The sequence below is a fragment of the Ambystoma mexicanum genome, chromosome 12 (assembly GCF_040938575.1).
Source record: "Ambystoma mexicanum isolate Mex_15411 chromosome 12, UKY_AmexF1_1, whole genome shotgun sequence".
NCBI lineage: Eukaryota > Metazoa > Chordata > Amphibia > Caudata > Ambystomatidae > Ambystoma > Ambystoma mexicanum.
In genome coordinates, this window is record NC_090936.1 from 874726480 (window position 1) to 874743803 (window position 17324).

At 47.7% G+C, this 17324-nt stretch overlaps 1 protein-coding gene across 1 annotated transcript in view; it reads right to left on the reverse strand.

Moving 5' to 3' along the window:
- Window positions 1–3339, reverse strand: part of SLC17A8 (solute carrier family 17 member 8) — a 769865-nt gene extending 766526 nt beyond the window's left edge. Inside the window, exon 1 of the mRNA XM_069629352.1 lies at window positions 2647–3339. Coding sequence (XP_069485453.1) covers window positions 2647–2714 — 68 coding nt within the window. The 5' untranslated portion in view covers window positions 2715–3339. The remainder of the gene's footprint in view (window positions 1–2646) is intronic.
- Between the last annotated feature and the right edge of the window lie 13985 nt (window positions 3340–17324).

The following is a 17324-nucleotide window of genomic DNA, read 5'->3' on the forward strand; positions in this document are numbered from 1 at the left end:
GACACTGAGGCTGTGTGAGAGGCTTAGGAAGCACTGAAGCTGTGCGAGAGGCTTAGCAAGCACTGAGGCTGAATGAGAGGCATAGCAAGCACAGAGGCTGTGTGAGAGGCTTAGCACGCACTGAGGCTGTGTGAGAGGCTTAGCCAGCACTGAGACTGTGTGAGAGGCTTAGCAAGCACTGAGGCTCTGTGAGAGGCTTAGAAAGCACTTAGGCTGTCTGAGAGGCTTAGAAGGCACTGAGGCAGTGTGAGAGATTTAGCAAGCACTGAGGCTGTGTGGGAGGCAAAGCAGTCACTGAGGCTGAGGCTGTGTGAGAGGCTTAGCAAGCACTGAGGCTGTGTGAGAGGCTTAGCAGGCAGTGAGGCTGTGTGAGAGGCTTAGCAAGCACTGAGGTTGTGTGAGAGGCTTCGCAAGCACCAAGGCTGTGTGAGAGGCTTAGCAGTCAGTGAGGCTGGGTGAGAGGCTTAGCCTGCACTGAGGCTGTCTGAGAGGCTTAGCAGGCACTGAGGCTGTGTGAGAGGCATAGCGGGCACTGTGGCTGTGTGAGAGGCTTACCAAGCACTGAGGCTGTGTGAGAGGCTTAGCAAGCGCTGAGGCTGTGTGAGAGGCCAGTACTGAGGCTGTGTGAGAGGCATATAAAGCCCTGAGGGTGTGTGAGAGGCTTAGCCAGCACTGAGGCTGCATAAGAGGTTTATCAGGCACTGAGGCTGGGTGAGAGGCTTAGCAGGAACTGAGGCTGTGTGAGAGGCTTAGCAAGCACTGAGACTGTGTGAGAGGCTTAGCCAGCACTGAGGCTGAGTGAGAGGCCAGCACTGAGGCTGTGTGAGAGGCTTAGCAAGCGCTGGGGCTGTGTGAGAGGCTTAGCAAGCACTGAGGGTGTGTGAGAGGCTTAGCAAGCACTGAGGCTGTGTGAGAGGCTTAGCAAGCGCTGGGACTGTGTGAGAGGCCAGCACTGAGGCTGTGTGATAGGCATATCAAGCACCACGGCCGTCTGAGAGGCTTAGCAGGCACTGACGCTGTGTAAGAGGCTTAGCAAGCACTGAGGCTGTATGAGAGGCTTAGCAGGCACTGAGGCTCTGTGAGAGGCTTAGCAAGCACTAAGGCTGTGTGAGAAGCTTAGCAGGCGCTGAGGCTCTGTGATAGGCTTAGCAAGCACTGAGGCTGTGTGAGAAGCTTAGCAGGCACTGAGGCTGTGTGAGAGGCTTAGCAAGCACTGCGGCTGTATGAGAGACTTGGCAAGCACAAGCACTTGGGGTGTGTGAGAGGTTTAGCAGGCACTGAGGTTGTGTGAGAGGCTTAGCAGGCACTGAGGCTGTGTGGGAGGCTTAGCCAGCACTGAGGCTGTGTGAGAGGCTTAGCGAGCACTGGGGCTGCGTAAGAGGTTTAGCAGACACTGAGGCTGTGTGAGAGGCTTAGCGAGCACTGAGGCTGTTTGAGAGGCTTAGCAGGCACTGAGGTTGTGTGAGAGGGTTAGCAGGCACTGAGGCTGTGTGGGAGGATTAGCAAGCACTGAGGCTGTGTGAGAGGCTTAGCAAACACTGAGGCTGTGTGAGAGGCTTGGCAAGCACTGAGGCTGTGTGAGAGACTTAGCAAGCACTGAGGCTGTGTGAGAGGCCAGCACTGAGGCTGTGTGAGAGGCATATCAAGCACTGAGGGGGAGAGGCTTAGCAGGCACTGAGGTTGTCTGAGAGGCTTAGCAAGCACTGGGGCTGTGTGAGAGGCTTAGCAGGCACTGCGGCTGTGTGGGAGGCTTAGCAGACACTGGGGTTGTGTGGGAGGCTTAGCAGGCTGTGTGGGAGGCTTAGCTCGCACTGAGGCTGTGTAAGGGGTTTAGCGGGCACTGGGGCTGTGTGAGAGGTTTAACAGGCACCACTGAGGCTGTGTGAGAGGCTTAGCCAGCACTGAGGCTGTGCAAGAGACTTAGCAAGCACTGAGGCTGTGTGAGAGGCGTTCGTGTGGTGTGGGCGTCTGATGCTTTCCGGCGAACGCATCGCATTGCTCATTTTCCATATACCCAGGCGCAGCAATATCACTGTCACGTATGTTTAGAATTCAAACCAAATCCTGATTCATTCGCTTTTTCCTCGAGTGCCATTGAATTACTGAAGTCATGCACACACGTCCCCACAGGAGACACCGGTCAGCATCGCGGACCAAGATCACACAGAGCGCTGGTTCTCCAGGGGCAACACTGACTATATAACTGCTAAGTGCATCAAACATGCACAAGCAACACGAACACACAAAACGAACTCCTTCGCCTATCACGGGAGACTTTCGAATATACAGTTCCGTGCCAAAAAAAACGTGATTAATTGAACAACCAAACTATACCCGGCTCAAGCCAACAATTAACGATAAGCAGATGCGAAGGAAGGTTGCACTTTATACAATATCTTGGTATTAATCACCGCTTTTTGTCTCCCAAATCAATTAATCTGTTATCGTTCTCGTCTACATTTGAATTAAAAATAAAAAATAAAACACGAGGGCGTTAGTGGACTCCCCGTAAGTCATTTAGCTACAATAACAAGTTCGCGTCTCTAGCATACATCCTCTCTCGTGCTCATCCTTTACAAATACTTGACTCAGATAAAAATGTATACACAAAGTGGCCGGGTGCTGGAACTGTGCACTTTGCCTTACCTTTGAACGGCCCCCAGGGAATCGCCAGTGCTCTTCTGGAACCTCTCCTTGAATTGGCTGAACGACATTTCGCGCCTCTTTGCCCTCCTCCGTTAATATCCGGCAAGCCTCTGTGTTTAATTAATCACTCTGTCCTGAAACATGCTAATCTTCTCCATTCAGTGCCTTCGCGGATCCTGCATGGCTGGGGTCGCGAGCACTAAGGTTTGTGGCCGGAACATGCACGTAGACCTCTTCTTCCTAAGGGCTGGACACCTGCGCCTGCAGAGGCCGCGGGACAGGCCACCGGCCGTGTGAGGGCAGGAGTGTGGCGGCGCTGGTGGGGACGTTGAGGTGAGAGTGCACCAAGCCAGGGGCTGAAGTTAGGACTTGAGACTTTTCTCCAGACTGCTCCTGCTGCTTACACCGCTCCTGCATTCCCTGGGTCGCCCCCCATGGAAGAAAGCCAGGCTTCATTTGCTAATTATCCTCCCTGCAAGCTTCGGTGCGTGCCCGGCTCTGGGGTGGACTGTGTGTAAGGCGACACTGGTAAGGGGACACTGCGAAGCCACCCAGCACTCAGCTTTATTACCAGGATCCCATTTAAGACAGGACAGCAGCGCGCGATTAAACATGCATGAGCGCTGTCTCACCTTTACTTGTCTGCGTGACGTCAACTGGAGATGCCAGGATGGAGTTCCCTTTCAGTGCTGCCGCGCCTTTCCACACTTCAGAACACAGCACGGCACGCGCAGCCATCGCCCATGATACCCCCGCTTTACAAAACAGCCCCACCGAAAGCCGCGTTCCTCTGATGACGCGTGGAGACATATTACACTCTTAACCGAAATCTCCCAAAAACACGGATATCCTGTGGCACTTGCTTGGAAATAGGCCATTCATTTTACATATGATGTTCATATTAGAAACGGAGTAAACCGTCTTCATTTTAGAAAGGTGGGCAACCGACCTACAAAGGATCCATGTCGGCGTATCCGCCACAAAGCAAATAACCTTAAAAAAACGTGCAAGCATCAATGAAGACCCACTCTCCCCTCACAGGCCGGTAATCAGAAGCGCTCTATATAAAATGCATGAGTGTGCGTGTAAGGTAGGAGTATTGCCTGACAACAGTAAAATATATCAGATGGCTGTACTCATGCACACGCTTGCCCGATAGGTCCTGCCTGTAGGAGATGTATTTTCCACCTGATGACGGGTTTCATTAGGTGCCCTATTCATTGTGTCAATCTTAAATGCATTTAGACATACTGGTGAGCGTATACGGCCGGCTCCAGCGGCAGGTGTCATGAGTTCAAATCCTGTTTGCTTCATACAAACTGTGTGATCCTGGGAACATTGCTGCCTCCCGGGGTCTGTGCTGCTTGCTCTGTGAATTGGCGTCCGTGTCAAAGGGGTTTCCCGTGTGAGGGACTAGCAATCGATATTGTAATCCAAGGCATGTGGCAGATGGCCCGTGGGGAACACGTACTTTGCGGCCTAGGATTACGTCGTGAAGCTGCTCGGTGTGTTAACTGCTTCTTCGTCTGTCCGTTCGTCTGTGCATTCTTCTGCGGGTTCTTTCGCTCATTCGTTCATTGTATGTATAGGGACTTGCATAGCACGAGGGAAGCCAGCAGAGCTGTACAAAGGAGGCACGGTTTACAATAGCGAGTGTCCAGCCGTGGCCACAATCAGCCACTGGCTGACACTGTGCCCTTGGTACAGCAGCAGGGTGTGCATGTCCTTCCTTGGGTGGTGGTGGGGCGGAGGGGGAGGGAGCCCACCGGGATGCTGTTCCAGGCTCTTCTGAGTGTGAAACAGGGGAAGGCTCGTTTCCTTGATTTTCCGGTTCTGCATTTCGTGCCTTCCAGCCTAAGGGGAGATGGTGAGTGTATTAGGCAGAGGGAGGCCTTGGTGGTCCTTGACGCATGGAGGCTCCATTGGAGGTGATTCCAGCCTGTAGCGGCAGGCAGTGCAGCGCCTTGAGGCGTGAAGTGCTCCTCTGAGTAGCCTGGCCGATGCATGCTGGGCGGCTTCCAACCTGTCACGGAGGTCTCCGGGACAGCAGCCAGGAGGGCATTAATGGCAGTGAGATGGCAAATGGCACTGGCTTGACAGCCATCCTGAAGCGTGAGGTTGGGATGCAGGGCTCGGCTTTGCACGGCCAGCAGGCTCGTGCCAGGCAGAGCGAGTTTCTCGTAGGTGTGCGCCTGGAAGGAGTGCTCCCCTGCAGCTCAGCGACTTGCGCTGCCGTTTATTCTATTTTTTTTTTTTGGTTGGTGCGTGCATCGGTCTGTTTTCCGTCCCTTCGTTTCCCCCATCACTAGTTTACTCCTTTGTCCATTCACGCATTCATTCAGTGCTCCTGTGTGCCAGCCCAGGTAAAGCTCAGAGCCATGCAATAATGCCCTATGAAGAACATAATGGACATGGCAGTGCCCTTTGGTGGATGTCAGCCTTCGGTGTGGTAATCCCTGCTGGGGCTGGCGATAAGGGGGGGTTCTCCATTGAAAGAGAGCTGGGGTGAACACAGACCAAACGGGAGAGGCAGACACTCATTCAGGTGGCAGGCTGGGTAAGACTGCTAGTGATGGCTGCTTAAACACTGTTCCAGCCCTCGTTTGCATGATGTTTGTTTTCATTTATTTAAATAACATGCACTTATATTCTGTGGCTATTAAACAATGAGTAATTATTTTAAATTGAATGTGATCGCTATCAGGGTGTATGTTTCTAGGTCCTGCTGCCGTTGCCGTTCCTTTAACAAAGGAAGCTATGATTGACACACGTGTAGTCTGAAGTGCCTTATAATAGTGTGGGGGTACTGATGCTTGGGCGTGTATGAAGAGGCGCATGCACCCCCACTGCTCATTAATAACACATAGAAAATACTGACGCTCCTGAGGGGTCAAGCCTTCTATTATGATCACAGACACCTGGAGTACTTTACATATTTTTCAAAGCTTTGCTGAATGACAAATAGCATAAAATACAATGGCAAAACCAACCGTTTTTGGCGGTCATTTGCCAGATGCAGCATCGTAAGCCCCAATAATTACACCTCTTGCATGGCATAGTCACCATAAGGTAAGGTGGAACTCCACTTGTGCAGCCACTGTTCTTCTATGCCATGGGAGTCCTTACATTCCCATGTAATGCCATCATGTTGCATGTGTGGGGGTAAAAAGACAGCCTCAGAGTGACAGAGATGGAGAGGCCATGCTAGGCCCCATTGTGAGAGTGAAGCTGGCTAAGTGTGGAGTTCCACTGAAATATAAAAGCCAGTACAAAACAGTGATTTCAACATGAGGCCTAGTGAATGAGCGAGAATGGGCCTCCCTCCATTTTGTTAGAATGTACAGGCACTCAGCTGAAGAAAAGTGCGACTCAGAACTGAAATATTACTAACATTGTCCAATGGATTCCAAAAAGACATGTGGCATTGCAGATGCTGACTTTGTGTAAAGGCACAAGTGACAGATTTAAGGCTGCAGAAGTGCACGAGGAGGGAAATAAATACATTTGAAATACTGTGCATTTGGAAGCTAAAAAGGAGGAATGATGCCTTACATTTATGAGTTGATTGACAGACTGTGTTTTCAGGAATAAAGAAAATTACTTTCAGCACATAAAATGACAACATTTATAGGGAAAGGCCCATTTCGTTTGGTGTACATTTGAACACTGTTTTCTTATGTAACTATGGCTTATGTGTGTGAAGAATACCAAGACTGAACCTATTTCTATTTATACAGTATTTATTCATCAGGTCTCTAGGTGTGGAACATGGAGCGACACAAAAAGCAGTCAAGGAAGTCCCACAGCTTACCGCAAGAAAGTGATTTCCTGATGTTACTTCCCAAAGATCCCTGGACAGATGGATAGAAAGTCCAGGCAATGCAATGCACAGAGTGTGCAGAGTGCAGAGACTGCAACTCGCAAGCCACTCTGCTCTGTGGCCTGTAGGAGTTTTTGAAGGCACTTCTCCACTGTGTAGAAAACACGATAGACAGACTTCACTGACACATTGTGGCCACAGACTGCCACTCGCACTCCACTCTGCTCAGCAGACTGCAGGCTTTTTTGAAGGCACTTCCTTGCTGTGTAGCAAACACTGTAGACAGACTTCACCGACACGTTGTGGCCACAGACTGCCACTTGCACGCCACTCCGCTCCGCGGACTCTAGGCGTTTTTAAAAGGCACTTCCTCGCTGTGTAGCAAACACTGTAGACAGACTTCACTGACATATTGTGGCCACAGACTGCCACTCGCACGCCACTTGCTTCTGCGTATTCCCTTAGTGTTTTGAATTGCCCTTCTAAACTTCCCAGACTCACCTGCCTAAGGGCATTTGAAAATGGCAGCAGTGCGCGGCATAAATCACAATAACATAGTATCTTTGAGCATTTGGGGCTGCACTTGGCTTTGAAGAGAAGCACCTGCAGATGTTGGGGAATAGCTTCCATGTGTTGATTACACCTGCCATACAATGCTATTATTGTGGCATATGAAGTTGCAGATGGCAGCAGTTGCACATACTTTACATTTGGTGATGCACCAGGCACAGGTGGCATAAATAGGGCATTTAAGGCTGCAAATGGCATATGATGGCAGCACCTGTGAGGCTCAGCCATACCCTACCTTAAGCAGGGCCCTGTCCTACAGCTCAGTTTGGTTAATCGGGGTAACTAAGAAACTGAAAGTGATGTCTGCCCAACTGTAACGATGCTCAGCCAGCTTACAAAAAATGAATGAACACACTGGCCCAATCTTTAAAAGATCTATTTAATGCCTCCTTGGGGGGAGGAATTATATCTGTGACACTTACATCATCAATAATCTTGGGGCCTTACTGGACAAACTTTACCTACCTACCGAAAAACACTCCCCTACTCCCAACAACGAGAACAAATCTATCTATGAGTGCACTAAATTGTCATCTAATCGCTACATGGACATGTATGCAGTTTCGACAGTGGGGTATCGGGTTATTTAACAAATAAGATGCCTGGCGAAAATAACATACCCGTTCCAATTGTCGCCTTACCTAGACAGGGGGATCAAGCTAAATTTGAGTCTGACACACAAAATACCATGGCTGAAATCCCTAGATTAACAAATCGTAGGTGTCAACCTCCCAATTCCCAACACATTATATTAAAGAACACATTATAATACCGTAAATCCAGTACACCATGCTATACATGTAAAACATTTCTCCAACCACACACATTTCAAGATGTCAACCTAATTACAGAGGGGCTAGGGTTGATTGAGTCCCAACGAGAGAGGCGCAAAGGTTTTGATGGCAGACTCCATCCAAGACCAATCTCGGCCTTCCCATTTTTTAGACATGATGGGTAGTTCAGACTGTACAGAATCCAAAACCTGTGTAGTAATCCCATCCACATTGACTGGTAGTATGGGTACAATAATGGGTGGATCCAAAAACAATTTGGCAGTCACCAAACTCAAAATGAAACAGATCATATCCCAAATATTGAAATATCTCTCTCTTTCCCCAGACCAACTTTGCTACAATGTCCGAGTAGAAGTGTGACACCATACGGTTGTTACTGTGCAATGAAAAAGCAATGGATTCAATGTCCCCCCCCCCGAATGCAGCAATCTCAAGGTGGGAATTAAAGAAAACAAATCCAATACCTTCCACCTATTCAGGTGTACAAGACAATGCTTTGATTTATTCACCTTCTAACCTGGAATGGTCCATGAATCGAATCTATGTGGTTACTGCACCGATGAAAATGTCCACGCCAATAACGGTGCAGTGCAGTGATTAGATAGATCACTTTTGATTGATTGATTGATTGATTTATTTATAGAGCGCTTTACACCAAGGCGCTGTACAATGGAACAACAAGATACAAAATAACAACAACAAAACTTAACAATCGGAGCAAAAGTTGCATCTTGAATCATTCAACAAAACAGTGCAAAGAGCAATTGACTGTGACTTTTGCCCACATGCCTGGCAATACTCCGACCCTCAACACCCACCCCACTTACCTGTACTCCGGCGCACTTCTGTGTGCACCGCTGACTGCCCTGTACCCGTGCAGTGTCAGTTCTTCCCACTTACGATGGGCTGTGCTGACGCTGCTGTGTCCTTTTTTAAAAAGGAAATGATTAGCCATCCCCTGCTCATCATAATAGTAAGACACCCCCGCAATCCCCGACTCCTGTTACTGCGACCAAGGAGAGCGGGGGACACTCCTGCAACCCCCGCTCCACTTGGGCATAGTAATGGGAGTCGGCATTTTCTAAAATGCTGACAGCGCAGTAAAAGCGCAATCAGCATTTTAGAGTGTCAGTGATGGCCCGGTTTTCGATTAATCTCCATTAGCCAAATTAATGGCCTGCCCGTCACAGCGGGATGCCCCTTGGACTGTACACTCAAAGTGGAAACAATGGGTTTATCCTTAGTTGACAAAGGAACCCAATATGAGGCAAGTTTAGATTGTTGACCTCTCGCCAAGATCTCAATTTGCTTCTGAAGGAGAGAAGATAGATCCTTCAGCAAAATAGCATTGGTCTGAGGCAAGGAATTCCCCTCGTCAGAATCAATAACGATTGGATCAGTATCCATCTCCCTGCACTTAATCACTGGTTTATAGACTTGGTCCCCCTGTTTGGGAAGTAAATCTTCCTTCCCCTGCTTTGCCCTTCATTTTCTCTTGGATGACCCACCCTCCTGTATATTAGGTATCATAGAAGTTGCACTCCTATTACCCAAGAAGTCGCATGTTTGCACATTTAAATCAATGACAGTGTCAAATGTTGACAGTCGGTTAACATGTTTTTTAGAAATAGTCACAGACCACTGTCATGAGACTGGCTGATTTGTTTGTCTTCTTTCCCTTGGTTAGCTTCCTTTTCTTGTTCATATTCATCTGCTGTGAACATAGTGAAGAGGAATAATCCTCCACAACGGCGTGAGATAATAATTCAACATTTCAACATTCATTGGCCATTCCTATGCTATCTGCAGGAGCATCGCCAGTCCCTTTTGAGCCTTCAGTATGGTTTATGGTCCCAGGAGAGCAGTAGTTTGCAGCATGAGCCTCCACAATACCCTCCGCCAGGATCCCACTCTGAACCAGTGCCCCATCCTCTGAGGGGAGATCCCTAATGGCCAATAACATAGATGAAGTTACAATACACTTCGCTAAAGGTGATGGTGAGTCCGTGGCTTCAGAAATATCTATATTAGGGGGATCAGTAGCCCCTAGTGGTTCCCCAGGGACCCATGAAGGAGCCGATAGCCTTTCAGAGACACCATACACCCCATGTTTTTGGGCATTGAAAACTGACTCTAGATTTGTCAACTCTCTAGACGAGAATCCCTGCAAGAATCCTTTTGCACCTTAAAACACTTGTGTATAGGCGCGTTACAAATGCCATATCATATCATATATCACAAAGGGCAATTTCTCATTTAACACATTCAGTATAGCAATATTCGTCCTTACAGCACTAGAAACCAATTATTGCTGCTCATACAAAGCTGTTAGTTCTTTATTTACATTTAAAGAGAATTGACCCCAAGTGTTCCCTTGAGTTTGGCCTTGGCTCAAGGCTGGTGGTGATTTATTCCAAAGGTCCCCTGTAGGAGATTTTAAAGTCAGAGATTGTACACTCTCGGCTCGTTGGCTTGGTAGAGGGCAGGCCAATGGTTGTGAGGCAATATTTTTGTTCTTGATTGTAGTTTATTTGATTAACTGGCAATTTCTGCCTCAGCAACACATCGTCTATTGCTGATGGTGGCTGATGGTCAATAGTCAACTTGGCAATTGGCTTGCCCAAAGTATTCACCTTAGGTGGTATGGACCCTCCACTCCCTGTTATCCGAGCTGTCGTGCATGAGACTGGTGACTTGGCCAAATTGCATCCAGAAAGGAGTTCCAGATTAGTAATCTCCTTCACTACACCCCTATTTTCTGTAGGCCTATTCAATGACAAGTCAGGCTGTGAATTATACAGAGGAACAGCACCTGTATCATTCTCCAGCAACTCATGACCCACATTGGCGTTGACACTGGGGGCAACGCCAATGGAAATGTGGATGGGATTACTACACAGGCTTTGGATTCTGTACAGTCTGAACTACCCATCATGTCTAAAATAAGGGAAGGCCGAGATTGGTTTTGGATGGAGTCTGCCATCAAAACCTTTGCGTCCCTCTCGTTGGGCCTCAATCAACCCTAGCCTCTCTGTAATTAGGTTGGCATCTTGAAATGTGTGTGGTTGGAGACATTTTTTACATGTATGGCATGGTGTACTGGATTTACAATATTATAATGTGTTCTTTGTTCAGGAAACTATGCTGGTGGGAAATTTTACTTTGCAAGGTTACTGTACTATTTTTGCTCCTGCTTCGTTGGGGATAGAGGGCAGACCTAGTGGAGGCATGGCAATAGCGATATATTACATGTTAAACGTTATATCTAAGCTGTGGTTTGCTGCAGAGGATATTTTGATGGTGCAGGTGGTACTCCCCGATGCAGATATCGAGGTCCTCTTGGTAAATATGTATTGGAACCCTTCTAAGTTTTCTGTTGAGGGGTTTCACTCACATTTGTCTGATCTGTTTGATTCTTGGCTGATAGAGGGTCATCACTATGCTCTGATCACTGGGGGAGATTTCAAGGCCAATTGTGCTGATGGTCATGATTATAATTTACTCTCTTGCTCTGCCCTTTCTTCTTCTAAAAATCTGATGTGGGGGATGGTCTGCGACACCTTCATGGCCAATTGGGACCTTCACCAGCTGGAGGTTAAGCCAACGGATGGTCAATCAATTTACATTGGGCACAGGGGCGATCTGGATTCATGGATAGATAACTTTTTTGTTTCCACAGTCTCAGGAGGATAGGTCAGGGACAACATGCTCGCCTTGGAATCAAGATGATGCAGAACAACACAGGCTTGATCCCCAGGTCCGCGCTTAGTCACCTCTGGGTATTAAGCGTGTTATAAATAACCAATTATAATTATTGAACCCCATTGCAGTGTGATGGGTTTCCATGATCCCAGTGCCGTGATCACTTGATAATCAATTTTAAGTAGAATTCTTTTGTCCAAACTCACAGTGTCTGTCCCATGCTGGTTCCAGTGAAATCGGATAGGCATGGCCCAACTTGCCGTTGGGACACTAAGTTGTATGTCAAACTTACAAAGTACTTATTCCAGGAACATTGGTTTCTCAAGGAAGAAGATTCATTGGTGGGTAATAGTACCGCCTGACTAGATGATACTCCTTTGTACACACGTATTATTGAGTGTATTCAACAGATTTCTTTTGGTTCTAAATCTTGCACAAAATAAATATATCCTCACTACTTCAATTTTAAAATAAAAATCTCCAAGAACCTTAAACATCGTGCCATTAGGTAGCTGAAAAAAAGGGAGCTAAACATCGACGAGTTTCTTAAACTCAAGAAGCAGGAATGTCAACGACATAAAAACTTGGTTAAATCTCTGAGGTACGATCTTGCGCTGGGAGACAACCAAGCAATGCTGAGGACTTCTGGTCTCTTATTAATAAGAAGTCTGAGGCAGGAGCTTGTAATATGGTGAATGATATCCCAGAAGATACTAGGGTGTCCTTCTATTCTAAGAAATTGTATATCTTGGTGGATTCTTACAACACTTCGAACTGATTCGATAATTTCAGCCCCAGATGTTTTGTGTCCTTGGGAAGTGGAGGATATCATTTGGGCCATCAACAAACTCAAACCTTCTAGGGCCCCCGGCCCTGATGGGCTTCCACCTGTCTTACTAAAAAAGGACCCTATAGCTTGGGCTCCCTTTTATAAACCGCATGCTGTTGCTATTTATGCATCTCATATATTTCCTGCTTCTTCGACTGAGTCGATTATTATCTCTATTTTTTTAAAAGGGTGATCGTAGTGATCTGGGTAATTATAGACCCGTGCCCTGATCGATTTTCGATCTTATTATTAAGAGACCTCGACACCTTCTTGAGTTAAAAATGATATTCTGTCTTCTTTCCAGGTGGGATTTCATAAACAGATGGGCATGTACTGAAACATCTGTTACACACTGTAAAGGGATGCCAGGGAGGGAACATGTATATGACCTCCCTGGATGTGTCCTCCGCTTTCGATTGTGTTATCCGGCAGCGGTTATGGGATAAACTGCTGGAACTAAGGGTACCCAGAAAATTGGTGCTGTTGATTGCTTTGTTGCATACAAATTCCATGCTGAGGATTTGTCTCAATAAAGAAGGTGTATCTAGGCCCATTTCTACCAACCTGGGGCTTAGACAAGGATGCACTCTTGCACCAAAACTTTTCAATCTCTATTTAAGGGATATCGAGGATTAATGGGTGAATATAGAGGTGATACAGGTAAAACTGGGCCATTTGAAACTTCACTGGTTGGCCTTCGTGGACAACATCCGGAGCTCCAATTGAAATTGAATCTCTTTCACCAGTATACTCTAATAAATCATCTTACAGCAAATGGATCAAAATATAAGGTGGTGGTTTCTCAACCAATGGGAAGCCTAAAACTATGTGGTTGTCATGCCACCGACTCGTAGAAGCCACTGGTGGCTTTGGAACGCTTGGCGCTGGCAGCGCCATTAGGTTGTTCCATCTTGGTTTTTCACTTTGTGGGTTTGCGGTCTAGTCTTTTAGTTCTGTCTATTTCGTTTCCATATATAGCTCCGCCTCTTTTCCGGCTCAGCGCGTTGCAACTTTGTTTACCGCTCTGTTGCTGTGCTCTTCCCACTCGTAAGCTTTGCCCCTTTTTCAAGTGTCCCGCTGTTTCCCTCTTCCTGCCTGCCTTTTCCTGTGGATTTTTAGTATCTCGCTACTCGTCCTTTCCAGCCCCGTCTTTCCCCTTCCCCTTCCTTCTTACTTTTCCCCTTTGCTTGTTTTCCTTTTTTTAGCCCCGCTGCCTTTTGCTTTCGCTCTCTCTCTTCCTGTGTTTATTCCTTTTCTTCCGCAACCCCTTTTCCTCGGGTTGCTGCTTCCACTACTCCGGAGATTCTCCTTTTGCTACGAAGCATCTGCTACGTTCCACTTACCTGTATCCTGTCTTCTGCCACGTTACATCTACGACGTGCAATTTACCTGAGAACTGCCCTCCGCTACAACGCCACTGTGTGCTTACCATTCAGGACTTCCGTTCCAACACGGATCTGGGGCATCTTCCATCCGGTCCTGGACTATTCAAGTCAAATCATCAATCCGCTGCAACAACTTACACAGAGAGGTTTTTTTTAAGCGACTGCTTTTTTTCCTCTCCAATTGGTCTCTGCGGAAGGGGGGTCCCCTGCTTCCCTGTTTAGCAGTGAATCAGGGTGGCTTCTTACCGCGGAATACCGTTCCTCTTCTCTAAAAAGAAGAAATCTAAGAAGAAGCTCCACAGGCGCGAGATCTCATCGGAAGAAACAGGTGAGGAGGAAGGGGAGGTGGACACCGATATTGCTGATATACAACCTTTCACTGCAGCTCCTGACAGTTTGCAACGCCTAGAGGATAGATCAATGGCTTCCCCTGAACAGGTGCAGGAGCTTCTTTCCACGGTGCATAATTTGACCCAGGAACTACAGGCAGTCAAAGCTGAGAATACGACCCTTAGGCAGAGGGTCGGCTGCTATGAACAGTCCCGAAGTGAGCTTCCTCCTATGTCCTTATCCTGTGGCAAATTTGATGGATCTCCACACAAATTTAAGGAGTACATGGAGGCATGTATCATTCATTATACGTTCAGACCCCGGACCTATGCTTCTGATCAAGCCCGCATAGGTTTTCTGGTTTCCAACTTAACAGGTAATGCCTTATCTTGGGCTACACCACTGGTGACAAGTGCCAGTCTTTTACTGCAAGACTATTCCGGGTTCACGGCCCAGTTCAAGTTGGCCTTCGAGAGGCAGGAGACCGCAGTGGTTGCCAGTGAACAGTTGCTGGACATTCGACAGGGCAACTCTGACCTGTTGTCATACATTTCCCGCTTTAAGCGGGTTGCAGCAGATGCAGGTTGGCAGGAAAACACCCAATATGCCATTTTTCATCGGGACCTGAGAGAAGACCTTAAGGACGAGTTAGCACGGGTGCCTAGACCCGCTACCCTTTCGGTGCTTTGGTCTACAGTTCTCCAGCTGGATTTCCATCTATCAGAAAGGCGTTCAGAGCATCGAAAGAATCGTGGGTTTCCTGTCCTGTCTGAACCTAGCCCGTCCACCTCCACTCCCACCTGTTTGAGTAAGGAAGAACCCATGCAGATTGGGACTACTCGAGGACCACTTACGTCGGAAGAACGTAAACGACACAGGGACAACAACCTGTGCATGTACTGTGGATCAAACCAACACATCTTGAGGGATTGTCCTGATGTGCCAGCACGACGATCGGGAAACGCCATACCTCGGAACTAGTAGGGACAAGTTACCGAGGGGGATTTCCTGCTCCCTTTGTGTCTTTATCTGTTACTTCCACTTACTCTACCGAAGACAACCGTCTCATGGTGGTAGGAGTCCAATTGTGTCTTCACCAACAGACCTTTGAAGTTCTGGCTTTGCTGGATTGCAGGGCCGCAGGATGCTTTATGGACGTCGTCTGGGCCGACAAGACCGGCATTGGCCGTTTGGAGAAAGAGGAAGACCAAAAAGTGGAGGGTGTCGACGGCAAACCCCTAAGTTCTGGCCTCATCACTCATACCACATCCTCAATGGTCATAAAAGTACTCCATCACACCGAAACTATTCAATTTGATCTGATCAGAGCTGCACACTTTCCGGTGATCCTGGGGGTTTCTTGGCTGCGGAAGCACAACCCCACCATCGATTGGAAGAATAATCAACTGTCCTTCACTTCCGAGTACTGTCGACAGTCCTGTTCTTCACAGACCCAGCATGCCACAGTCCACACTCTTCCCGAACCATCACTTAGAACGGATGTCTTGAAGATTAACAGTATTCCCAAGGAGTTCGATCAGTACCAGGAGGTGTTTCAGAACAATAATCCTCAAGAGCTACCTCCTCACCGGCCAGAGGACTGCGCCATCAATCTATTTCCCAATGCCATAGTTCCTTTTGGGCGCATGTTTTCTTTAACCCTTAAGGAGGTGCTAAAAGAGTATCTTGACTCGAACTTACACCAAGGTCTCATTCAACACTCTCACTTCCCAGCTGGAGCCTCGCTGTTTTTTGTCCCAAAGAAGGGATCATGTGAACTAAGACCTTGCATTGACTATAGGGGCCTAACCAAGTAACCATAAGGGATTGATATCCCATGCCCCTTATCAAGGATATCCTGGAGGCAGTTCAAGGAGCCAAGGTGTTTTCGAAGATCGATCTCAGAAGAGCCTACCACCTTCTACGGATATGCTCCAGAGACGAGTGGAAAACAGCTTTCCAAACACCGTTTGGGCACTATGAGTATCGCGTCATGCCTTTTGGCCTGGTCAACACCCCTTCGGTGTTCCAGCGTTTCATGGACCACACGTTCTCTGACCTCCTGTTCCACTGCACCATAGTCTACCTTGATGACATTCGGGTATTTTCCAAAGACACCCAGCTCCACACCACTCATCTCCACCAGGTTCTGCAGAGATTACAAGAAAATCATCTGAAGGCTAATTCAGAAAAGTGTGTCTTCCAGGCTTCTGAAGTTCCTTACCTTGGGTTTATGCTTTCTTCCGAGGGCATTCGGATGGATCCCATCAAGATTGAAGCCATACTGCATTGGCCCACGCCCGGTTCCGTCAAGGAGGTTCAAAGGTTCCTAGGGCTTGCGAATTTTCATAGCAAATTAATTTCAGGCTTTTCCGACAGAGTACTACCCATCACAAGATTGCTTAAGAAGTCTTCTACGCCCTTTGTTTGGACCCCTGAGGCGAACCAGGCCTTTCAGCAATTGAAAGAGGATTTTTGCTCTGCTCCTGTCCTTCGCCAACCAGACCAAAGTCTAAGGTTTATCATAGAGACAGATGCCTCCGCAGCAGCCTTAGGTGCCGCTCTCCTTCAGGAACATGATGGCTTGGAATATCCCTTTGCTTACATGTTAAAAACCTTGAATGACAGCCAGACACACTATTCTGTCATAGAAAAAGAACTTTTGGCCATGAAATCTGCCTGCGAGGAGTGGCGTCACCTTCTGCAGGGAGCTAACCATCCTTTCGAATTAACAACTGATCATAAAAATCTCAAAGTCACCCAGAACATGGAATGTGTTAATTCACGCCAGGCCCGGTGGGCCCACTTCTTTGCTCAATTTGATTTCTTGTTGACCTACTTACCAGGTTCTAAGAACATTCTGGTGGATGCCCTCTCAAGAGGACCCTACCCAGGGGTTACCCAGAGACAACACCTTAGTCTCATGCTTCCAGATGTAAAGGTCATCTGTTCCGTAGATTCTTTTTTGGAAGATGTCCGCAGCGCCACACAGTCTTCTGGGATTCCTTCTTCAACTCCTCGCTCTGAGGAATTACTTATACAGGATGGGCTTTGCTTCCACAAACAACACCTATTCTTGCCCAACATCCAAACCCGTCATACTGCGCTGAAATGGTGCCATGATGATCCAGTGGCAGGACACAGGAGGGTGAAGAACACTCTGGATCTGCTGCGACGTCGATTCTGGTGGCCCGGTATGACCAAGGAAGTTACTACTTATGTGCATTCCTGTCCAGTGTGCTGTCGGT